Source organism: Macrobrachium nipponense, chromosome 21 (assembly GCF_015104395.2).
Source record: "Macrobrachium nipponense isolate FS-2020 chromosome 21, ASM1510439v2, whole genome shotgun sequence".
NCBI lineage: Eukaryota > Metazoa > Arthropoda > Malacostraca > Decapoda > Palaemonidae > Macrobrachium > Macrobrachium nipponense.
Genome location: NC_087212.1, coordinates 23,418,893 through 23,431,154, shown reverse-complemented (window position 1 = coordinate 23,431,154; position 12,262 = coordinate 23,418,893). Strand labels below are relative to the sequence as shown.

At 36.9% G+C, this 12,262-nt stretch overlaps 1 protein-coding gene across 5 annotated transcripts in view; it reads right to left on the bottom strand.

Moving 5' to 3' along the window:
• The window catches only part of LOC135197844 (uncharacterized), a 218,497-nt gene that overhangs the window by 128,505 nt on the left and 77,730 nt on the right, over positions 1-12,262 (bottom strand). For all 5 annotated transcript variants that reach the window (XM_064225018.1, XM_064225017.1, XM_064225020.1 and 2 more), the window contains exon 5: positions 206-283. In XM_064225018.1, the coding sequence (XP_064081088.1) occupies positions 206-283 (78 nt within the window). The remainder of the gene's footprint in view (positions 1-205; positions 284-12,262) is intronic.

Here is a 12,262-nt window from a genome sequence, read left to right as displayed (position 1 = left end):
ACCTCTTTCCAGCCCAATTCTTTCCAAATTGATGGCGCTTAATATTGCTTCTCTACAGGATCAATGCATCCACCATCCCAACCTGTTATTACTACTCCTGAGAAGCTATCCGTTCATTAAGGGTTAATTTTACTTCAATACATGGTACGCATACAGCTTGGAAAGTCGGTTACAAATTACTCCTTAAAAAAGAAATAAAAAATACCTTTTGAATAGGCGTATTCTGTTGATTTTGCTGCCATTCACTATCCTCCTTAACATGTTGACCTGAAGCATCTTGCACCTGGAAGAATCAAGATTACAATTAAATTCTTTTAAAAATCATGGCAATGACTAACACCAAATATTACCCCAATTGTCAATAAAATAGTTATTCAAGACATTTTGGGCCAAAAAAGTATGAGAACTTAATTTACCCACAGGTTACTCATTGTAAATTAAAAATAAAATTTTTTCTACAAATCCTCTAATAATGGATCCTCGATTTGGTCCTTGAAGGACAAGGGAGGAACGTTGGTCATGAAATTAGGAATCTCATGCCTAAAGGAAATTACCATTCTTATGCATTCTTTTGGCCATGTTATAAAGAAGCTGTCACAACCATGAAATTAACCCTTAAACGCCGACTGGACGTATTTTACGTCGACATTTTTTGTCTCTCGGGTGCCAACTGAACGTATTTTACGTCGACATACAAAAGTTTTTTAAAAATTCGCGGAAAAATACTTTTAGGCCTACCAGACAAAAACTCTTGAATCACGCGCCTTGGGGGATGCTGGGAGTTCACGGATCAAGGTGTTGTTTTGTTTACAATCGTTACGCAGGCGCGCAAGCGCGAATTTCTTTCTTGCCGCACTAAAAAGTATCTGTGACACATCTCTGAAATTATTTTGTCACTTTGACATAATTTTTGTACCATTTTAAATTAGCCGTTACATGGAGTATTATATATGAAAATGTGTGCATTTTTATTGAGAATACAACAATAAAATACTCATGATTATAGCTTGTTGTGAGATATTTTCATATAAATAACGATAAGTGCCAAATTTTCAACCTTCAGTCAACTTTGACTCTACCGAAATGGTAAGAAAACGCAATTGTAAGCTAAAACTCTTATATTTTAGTATTATTCAATCAGTTACCTTCATTTTGCAACTAATAGGAAGTCTCTAGCACAATATTTTGATTTATGGTGAATTTATGAAAAACTTTTTCCTTACGTCTGCGCAGTAACTATTCCGAAAAAAATCATACATGCCGTTTTGGTAATGTTTGCACCATTTTAAAATTAGCCATTACATAAAGTTTTATATATGGAAATGTGCGCAATTGCATGCACAATACAACTAAAAACAACCCATGGTTGTAGCTTTTATCAATTTTGAAATATTTTCATATAAAAAATGATGTGACAAATTTTCAACCTTCGGTCAACTTTGACTCTACCAAAATGGTAAAAAAACGCAATTGTAAGCTCAAACGCTTAAATTCTAGTAATATTCAATCATATACCTTCATTTTGCAACAAATTGGAAGTCTCTAGCACAATATTTCGATTTATGGTGAATTTATGAAAAAAATAGCATTTTCTTTACGTCTGCGCGGTAACTCTTCCGAAAAAATCATATGTGCGATTGTGGTAATGTTTGCACCATTTTATATTAGCCGTTACATAAAGTTTTATATATGGAAATGTGCGGAATTTTATGTAGAATACAACAACAAATAATTGAAAGTTGTAGCTTTTATCATTTTTGAAATATTTGCATATAAATCATGATAAATAGAAAAAAAAACACGTTCGGTCAACTTTGACTCTACCGAAATGGTCGAAAAACGCAATTGTAAGCTAAAACTCTTACAGTCTAGTAATATTCAGTCATTTATCTTCATCTTGAAACAAATTCGAAGTCTCTAGCACAATATTTAGATTTATGGTGAAGTTAAAAAAAAAAAACTTTCCTTCCCTCCGCGCGCGGATTCTCCGCCACAAATCTCCAAAATGCGTACGTCCCATTCTTGGAATATTTGTCAGTTTCATATTAGGCATTTCATAGAGTTTTATATATGAAAATGTGTGCAATTTCATGTAGAATGAAACGAAAATATTTGAAGGTTGTAGCTTTTCTAATTTCCGAAATAATTGCATATAAAAAAAGAAAAATATTTGACATTCGGTCAACTTTAACTCGTCAGATATGGTCAAAAACTGCAATTGTAAGCTAATAATCTTACAGTATAGTAATATTCAATCATTTGTCTTCATTTTGAAAGAAATTGGAAGTCTCTAGGACAATATTTAGATTTATGGTGAATTTTTGAAAAAAAAATATTTGTTTATGTCCTCGCGTTACGAATTCATGCATTATTTTGTGATAATATTTTCTCTGTGTTGCTTTTATTGTTTTACAATGTGTTATATACCAAAATGATTGCAATTTAGTGTACATTACAACGAAAAGAAAAGTAACTTGTTACCTTTAACCGTTTTGCGCACAGCGCGATTTGAATACAATTATATATGAAATTTCGTTTTTGCGCTATCATATATCGCATTATTTATATATGATAATGATAATTTTTTCATTTCTGATGGTTGCATACTAAACTTCAGGCAATGACAAAAAAAGGAGCCAAAAATGAACTCTTAATCTTGAAAACTAAGCGCGCTGTGATTTTTTGAAAAAAATATTTTTTCCACTTCCACGCTCACTCCGAAACACCTCCGGCACACGGGAGACAATTTTTATTTTACCGCTTCGGCGTTCAAGGGTTAACATAAGGGTATTTCAGTGGATGTATAATACTTGTTTGCCTTAATTACGCTAAATATTTACATTACCAAAATACAGATGATAAAAATGCAGTACACATAATCAAAACTAGATAACTTACCAGTCACATTTTTTAACTCAAATATGACTTAATTACTACTCATCTATTATATATTTGGCAATGTGTGCATGTATGTATGTATGATTGGTATGGGCGCCCGAGCCGTCGGTCTGATGGAACTGAGATCCGGAACGGAGATGGGTTTCCACCTCGGGAAGGTCAAGACCTATGTTCGGGAGGCCGGAAACCATCGGGAGCCCAAGCTCCCAAAATTTCTACAGAAGTGGATTACTACTACGCCGCGCTCCCAGAAACCTACAGGCGGGTCTCAGCTAGATTGGTCCGTGTAACCCAGACCATAGTTTATGAAAAGAAAATAGATAAATCAAGCCACAATTGAATACAGTACCACGACCTGAATTGTGAGGAATGCAAATCTGACAAAACAAACAACATCCTTGAAAATGAATATCAAAATGAAGCACCATAAACATATAAGGAAAGAAAAATTCTTGGTGTTGGCAGAGAGATTCCAATTCACAGGAGAGCCTTTTGGTAGACTATGTTCTTTGTTTTCCCTCCGGTGACAAAATGAACAGGCATTTCGGAGAGCCCACTCTTGAGGACGCCACATAAACAAAGAACAGTCTACCAAAAGACTCTCCGGTGAATTGGAATCTCTCTGCCAACACCAAGATTTTTTTCTTTCCATGTATGTTTATGATGCTTCATTTTGATATTCATTTTCAAGGATGTTGTTTGTTTTGTCAGATTTGCATTCTCACAATTCAGGTGGTGGTACTGTATCCAATTGTGGCTTGATTTATCTATTTTCTTTTCATAAACTATGGTCTGGGTTACACGGACCAATTTAGCTGGGACCCGGGCGGGTAACCAGCTAGTAACAAAATAAACTGCAAATACAGTCTCTCGCAAAGGTACTGACATATTCTTTTGGAAAGAAACATGTTAGTGCAACATTACAAAAATAACTAGGCTGCATGACTGACTTAGTCTTACTTTACATGTGAGTGTATGTATACACTGTTGGTTATTTGGCCACAATTACCCAGAAAGCAAAGACAGCTAGTAGGTATATCTAATAAAGAAATGATAGTAGCCCTACATTACCAGACACAGTCATGCTTCTTGTTATTTGTTCCTACAAGAATAAAAAAACCTTAATTTGTGCATACAGGTATTCCTAATACTAACTGTATTAGTTGAAAGCCTGTTAACCCTTAAACGCTGAAGCGGTATTTTAAAAATCGTCTCCCGTATGCCAGCGGCGTTCGCGAGTGAGTGCCGAAGCGGAAATTTTTTTTCTAAAAATCACAGCACGCTTAGTTTTCAAGATTAAGAGTTCATTTTTGGCTCCTTATTTTGTCATTGCCTGAAGTTTAGTATGCAACCATCAGAAATGAAAAAAATATCATCATATATAAATATCGGGATATATGAGATTGCGAAAAAAAATGTCATATATAATTGTATACAAATCGCGCTGTGAGCAAAATGGTTAAAGCTAATGAGTTAATTTTTTTTTTTCGTTATATTGTACACTAAATTGCAATCATCTTGGTATATAACACATCGTAAAACAATCAAGGCAACACAGAGAAAATATTATCACAATATGATGCAATATGATGCATGAATTCGTAACGTGCGGACATAAAAAAAAGCTGTTTTCAAAAATTCACCATAAATCAAAATATTGTGCTAAAGACTTCCCGTTTGTTGGAAAATGAAGATAATTAATTGAATATTACTAGACTGCAAGTGTTGTAGCTTACAATTGCAGTTTTCGACCATTTCGGTCGAGTTAAAGATGACCGAAGGATGAATTTTATCTATTTATCGTTATTTATATGAAAATATTTCAAAACTGATAAAAGCCACAACCATGGGTTGTTTTTAGTTGTATTCTACATGAAATTGCACACATTTTCATATATAAAACTTTATTTAACGGCTAATTTAAAATGGTGCAAACATTACGACAATCTGATGAAAAAATTTATGATTTTTTCGGAAGTTACAGCGCGGACATAAGGAAAAAGTTTATTTCATAAATTCACCATAAATCAAAATATTGTGTTAGAGACTTCCAATTTGTTGCAAAATAAAGGTAAATGATTGAATATTACTAGAATGTAATAGTTTTAGCTTACAATTGCGTTTTTTTACCATTTCGGTTGAGTTAAAGTTGACCAAAGGTTGAAATTTTGGCACTTGTCGTTATTTATATGGAAATATTTCAAAACTGATAAAAGCTACAACCATGGGTTGTTTTTAGTTGTATTCTACATGAAATTGCACACATTTTCATATATAATACTCCATGTAACAGCTAATAGAAAATGGTGCAAAAATTATGTCAAAGTGACAAAATAATTTCCGAGATGTGTCGCTGATGCGAGAAGAAAGAAATTCGCGCTTGCAAGCCTGGGTAACGATTGTAAACAAAACAACGCCTTGATCCGTGAGCTCCCAGCATCCCCCAAGGCTCGTGATTCAAAATTTTTCACCTAGTAGGCCTATAACTATTTTTCCGCGAATTTTTAAATCTACGTACCATACATCCAATCACACCCAGTAGACAATTTATATCGACGTTTAATACGTCCAATCGGCGTTAAAGGGTTAACATGGTAGTTTATAAGTGGCATACATGTGAGGGGTACCTACCATTCACCTGACTGTCTAGCTTACTTTTCTTCTTTGGCCAATGTAGAGAACAGATGTCTCCACTACTACGGACATGTTTAGTTTATGTTGTTAAAAGTATTTGTGTGACTGTAGATGAAGTCGTTTGCCTATGGCTTGTGTTTTAGACTTGCTTTGATTATTGCCTGCACTGAGAATGATATAAAGCTGTTCAAGTAAGAAAAGTATAGGCGTATAAGGGCAAATGGGACTGTGTGGTGTCCTTGTCTCCCTTAATTGTGGATCCTCATTCTCTCTGATCATTTTGCAGGGGACCGAAGTTGCAATCTTGAACTTATTTGTAAATGGTATTTTGGCTGGTCTCCAATAAGCAGTCCTTGGCATTTTCTGGAGGTAACACACAACACCCTTAACCTGTTTCTCCTACTGGGTCTGTTCCGAGATGCTGAAGGAATTGTGGCCTCCTCTAGGGTTGCCTAAGATTACTCATTTACAGTATATAAAGATCATGCATCATATGCTGCATGCTCAGTTCTAGACCATCACGCTGTTCATGTGACAATTCCTACTCTAGAACCCTCCTTTGACCACTTTTTTTATTGCTAATGAAATGTGCTGATCACAGAGTATATCAACCTCAACATTACCCTCCAAAGTAGTGGAAGCTGTGAGTAAGTGGCAAAGTCTGGGTAAGCATATACATGCTTCTACTAAAGTTTCTTTTTTCTTGACCTCCATGTCTTCTTTCTCACCTTCCGTCTCCAGAGGAGGAGTGAAAAAAAAAATTCCAGAAGGGAGGGAGAAAAGAAAAAAAAATTCTTCTTGCATGAAATCCTGTGGGGTTTCGAGCAAGCGCTACCCTTTGTGGAGGAGGAGCATAGATGACAAGGCTCCAGGGAAAGGTTTTACAATGCACTTCACAACTTGTGGCTAGTGCTACCATGTGCATGTGAAGTAGAAGGTGAGCTAGACTAGGCTTGATACTGTGCTTACTATGAGCACAGCAGTGCAGGGGAGACTTGTACCTATAGAATCTTATGAACAGGAGGTACCATAACAGGTACACTGTCATTGTGTAAGATTACAGACATACTACAAGGACTGCTAAAACCCACCCTCTCATCAGCTGATCCTGTTTCTGGCCTGCCCTCCATCACAACACATAGATGTGGATGTGGTAAGGGCTATGTTGGAGGAGAATATAGATCTATAGGATGTGTAATTTTTAATACCCATTCCCCATATTTCCAAGAAGTACCTCTGCTTCATCTATGAAGGGAATGTGTATCAGTTCAAGGCCCTGTGCTTTGTTGAAGTTGCCATTGCTCTGAAGTGAGATCACCTCTTTGCAATTTGTTGATTTGGGAAAACAATAAAATGGGAGATGATGTAGTGGTTTATGTCAAGCTTGGTATGGGGATGGTCTGCCTTTCATTCTACATTTTAAGCAAGTGCAAAGGAAGGTAGCCATGCTATTGAGAATGTCAGCCAAACACAGTGGCAGTTGCAGTAACATTTGAATAATAGCTGCCTGCCAGCCTGTAACTCCCTTATTTATTGATGGAAGGGATATTTCAGAGTTGAAGTTCACCATTAGAAATTTACTCTGGCATGAACCCAACCAATCTTGGCATCCTATGACAGACTGTGTAGGTGGTTTCAAGTCACTGTTCCCCTACTCATTACCATGACTGGAAACTTGGCACTTCTAGGCGTCCATTCCCAGAGATAACCTTTCACCTTAGAACCGAGTTCTGTTTATTAAAGACTAGGCTTTGTATTCTTGTAATAACAAACGGCAAATGTTAAATTAATTTGTATTTTCCCAAGATATAAAAATCCAACCTTTGACCATATCCCTACTTCAAATCAACCCTGCTTTGTACCTGGTGTTAAAAGAGAAAGTGAGCTAGACAGACAGGTAAGTAGTAGTGGGTAGTCCCACCTTTCACCTATCTTCCTCTAATCTACTACTTGTTAACAATCCCACCTTTCACCTATCTTCCTCTAATCTACTACTTGTTAACAAACTTTTAACAAGTTATTCCAGTTGGCACTAGGGAATACTGTACAGGCAGCCCCCGGTTAACAGCAGGGGGTTCCGTTCCTGGAGGTGGGAAGATGCTAAGCGAAATTCACCTCTAACCACAATTCAAAAGTCTACAAGCATCACAATCCACCTTGCAGTGCCATAGACTTGTTAACAAATGCCTTAGACAGTGTCATGGCCACATACTTTGTCCTAATACGTAATAACTCTTTAATGAAAATGTGGAATTTCATTTGCCAAATCATTTACATACTATGGTCTGTCTGGTAATAATACAAATTTTTAATGTCAGATTCAATGAACTTACTAGTAAATCTTGACCTAGTATATGAGAGAGACAGAGAGTGTCACCTTTTTCAGACTGCTAACTTTTCCTCACTTTATCTATCATATCTTTTAGTTAAATTAGCTAATAAAGTCAAAGAAAATGATAAAAGTATCGTTAGTGCTGTTATAATCGTTGCTTAATCACTGCAGCCATAAACAACTGAACGATAAGAGTTGTTTTGCTACTACGACCGAACCGAATCTGATAATAACAAAGTTTTGCTTTCATTTTAGCCATTGTACGATAGTAAATAATTACCATAGTTTACCATAGTTATGTTACAAATTACATTAATGAAGTACAACTGGACTTAAATATTTTTGCATTATACCTTTATTTGGTATGGAGAAAATATTGGCAAGGAAATATTGTACGTACTACTACATTTAATCTGGAGTTGTAGCTGAAGCTGAGAAAACAAAGTGTTTACACTGCTAATGACTTTAAATTATTGTGCATCAGCAACATGGATACAACTCTACTGCACATAATAGTGGAGAAAAAAGTATTTTAATAAAAAATACTGGCCATGAAAGAACACATTTTACTGTTCATGAATGAGAGATAAATAGATAAATATTGTATCATTATGAAATGGTAGGGTGAAAATAACGAACGTAATCAGTTTTTTACACAAAATAACAAGCTCCCGACACCATCTATTAACAAAACAAATGACAATCAAGTTCACAAGTACATATTTGTCATATTTCAACTTAAAAGCACTTTATTTAACAAAAATGAAGCAACAAGAGACTCTCATAAAATAGAAACATAACGAATATGCATCTTTTCCTTGGCTCTTTTTTAAAATTACTATGCTTTACTTCACTGTATCCAATAATACTGTATGCAGTCTCATATTATTACGTATAGTATTATAAAATACAAACAAAGCGATCTATGTTTTGATTTGGAAAAATCAGCTGAAGGCAGAGGCATGGTTATTTCATCATACTTAACTCGATTCAGAGCGATTTTCTTGCTTCTATTTAACGTAAACATGAGACTGCACACAGTATTATTGGATACAGTGAAGTAAAGCATAATTTTAAAAAATCCAAGTAAAATATGCATATTTGTTATGTTATGAATTAAGTCAATTTTCAACTTAAAAAACACTTCATATAAAGAAAAATAACCTTGTCACATATGAATAGAGTTTCTAAAGATTAATTTACGCTAAATAGAAGCTAGAATATCACTCTGAATCGAGTTACATACAACAAAATAATCTTGCCTCTGCCTTCATCTGATTTTTCAGAACCATAACATGATCGGTTTGTTTGTATTTTATAACACAAATAGTAATATAAGACTACGTCAGTATTAGTGGCTCTGAATCGAGTTAAATACAGCAAAATAATCTTACCTCCACCCTCATCTGATTTTTCAAAACCATGACATGATCGGTTTGTTTGTATTTTATCACACAAATAGTAATACAAGACTACATCAGTATTAGTGGATACTGCAAAGTAAAGGATAACTTTTTAAAAGGGCAGAGGAAAAATTGCATACGTATTTGTTATGTTTGTATTTTATGAGGCGGTCTCGGCACCTAGTCTATAAGCAACTGATAAGCAACTGATAACCAGACAACGGCGCTATAAACCCTACCGAGTGTAAAATTTGGTTATGAATATATTTAACACACCATAAAACCGAAATGCAGCTAACCAATAGCGACGGTAACCACGGGCTTGTATGTAAAAGACAAGGGTTTGCAAACCTAGGAAAAATACAAATTCAATATTTTCCAACATAGTGCACTCAAAATTGCCAACATATATGCTAACAATAAAAGAAAAAAATCAACATACTTGACTTGTCCAAAAAGGTGTGAAAATTAAAGCATGGCAATCATGTTTTTTGCCTAACACATCCACCTCACCATATAATAGCTAAAACAGCACTGATAATTTTATTACAGTGAATAAAGCGCTCCCTCTAGCTACGTACATACAGGATGTTCCCAATTTATGGTGTTCCAGTTTCACAGCACTTTGCTGACAGCATCATTAACATGATTTTTCGGTGCTGCAAAACCGCTTACGGTGCTGTAATCCCGTTTTACGGTGTTAACAGTGGCGTAAGAGCTATTTACTATTCCCATTATAATGATGATGTTCTGGTTTACGGCTTATGGGGCACCACCAGGAATGGAAACTCCCCTCCATAAACTGAGGACTGCCTTATACTTATCTCGGAAGAATACTTGCTGTAGCTTATTTCTTGATATGATAACGCACATAACACAGCATCTTGCAAATCAGCTTGGCTTTTAGAGAAAATACATGTATCAGATAAATAATTTTAGCAAAAAATTGGCATCACCATAGAATTATGAACACAATGGAATGATGAAGAATGATATTGTTAAACTACAATAAAGTTTTGTACATACTTACCTGGCAGATATATACGTCTAATGGCCCACCCAGCCTCCCCTCAGGAGACAGGTGAAAGAAAAAAAAAAAATCTGGCTGGAGAGATAGATTGGTTCATACGCCCGCCACCCAGCGGCGGGTAAGGTAGACCACCTGACCTACCTGTCGCGTGTGCCGCGAGATTTGAAATTCTGTCGGAACGTCGGAGACTATAGCTAAGTATATATCTGCCAGGTAAGTATGTACAAAACTTTATTGTAGTTTAACAATATCATTTTTGTACATGAACTTCCCTGCCAGATATATACTTAGCTGATTGGCACCCTTGGTGGAGGGTAAGAGACAGCTAAAGTAATAAGGAGAGATAAGAAACAACTGATGTTGTAGGATATAAATAACCTTGGTTCTTACCTGTTCAGGCAGAAGACTTCATTGATATTGTCTCTGAGTCTGCGTTGCCTGGAGAGCTACAGCTAGGACGTGACCTGATGCTGAAAGACTCTCGGATCTACCACTGGGATATGTGATCCCTTTGTGTGGTAGAATCCAAGTCGGATCCTGTTAAAGGGAGTTCGTCCCTATCTTAACAGGTCCTAACCACTACTACTGCAAGGAGCCACACTCATCAGACCACCTAACCAAACTACTAAAGATTAGTATTACGACCTAAAGAGATGCCTTCATGCATCCTCTTTAAGGCAACCAACAACAACAAATACAAGGGGGAAAAATTTATACTACTAAACAGGATGAGTTCCAGCTCCCTGCCCCAGCACTGAATCCGCAGATACGTACGGGCCCAAGGCGAAGCATTTTTCGTAAGTGATTCTCACATCACGTAAGTAGTGGTTCGCGAACACTGACTGACATCTCCAGAATGTTGTCTCCATCAGATTTCGCACGGACATATTCTTGTTGAAAGCAAGAGAAGTTGCTATGGCTCTTACTTCGTGTGCTTTCACTTTAAGAAGCCTAAGATGTTCTTCTCTGCAGGATCCGTGTGCTTCTTTGATGAGGCTTCTCAAGAAGAAGGACAATGCGTTCTTCGACAATGGACGAGTAGGCTCTTTTACTGAACACCACAGGACCTCTCGGTTGGCTTTCAGTTGCTCTTTTCTTCTAAGGTAGTATTTCACCATTCTCACTGGGCAAAGAGTTCTCTCGGGTTCTTCTCCTACCAAAGAAGATAACCCACGAATCTCGAAGTTCTTGGGCCATGGACTTGATGGGTTCTCATTCTTTGCAAGAAAACCAGGAAGGAAAGAGCAAATGAGAGAGTCCTTAAAACCCACATTACCATCAATCGCCTGAAGCTCACTCACTCTTCTGGCGGAAGCTAGAGCCATCAAAAACAGAGTCTTCCTGGTAAGGTCTCTGAATGAGGCTGAATTAGGGGGTTCAAACCTAGAGGACCCAAGGAATTGAAGGACTACATCCAAATTCCAGCTAGGTGTCTTAGGAGACTGCATTTTCGTTGTATCAAAAGACCTAATAAGGTCCTGTAGGTCCTTATCTTCCGATAAGTTGAGGCCCCTGTGCCTGAAGACATTCGCCAACATACTACGATAGCCTTTAATCGTCGAAACGACTAAGCCACATTCTTGTCTTAAGAATAAAAAGAAGTCTGCAATTTGATTCACAGAGGTACTGGAAGAGGAAACGTTATTCCTCTTGCACCATCTTCTGAAGACATCCCACTTCGATTGGTACACTCGTAAGGTGGAAGACCTCCTCGCTCTAGCGATTGCCTTAGCAGCTGCTGACGAAAAGCCTTTCGCTCTGACCAGTTTCTGGACAGTCTGAAGCCAGTCAGACTGAGAGCGGGGAGGTTTTTGTGGTACCTGTCGAAGTGGGGCTGTCTGAGTAGATCGCTCCTTAGAGGAAGCGATCTTGGAAAATCCACTAGCCATTCCAGCACCTCTGTGAACCAATCTTGTGCTGGCCAAAAGGGAGCTATCAAAGTCATCCTCGCGGAATCTGACTCTG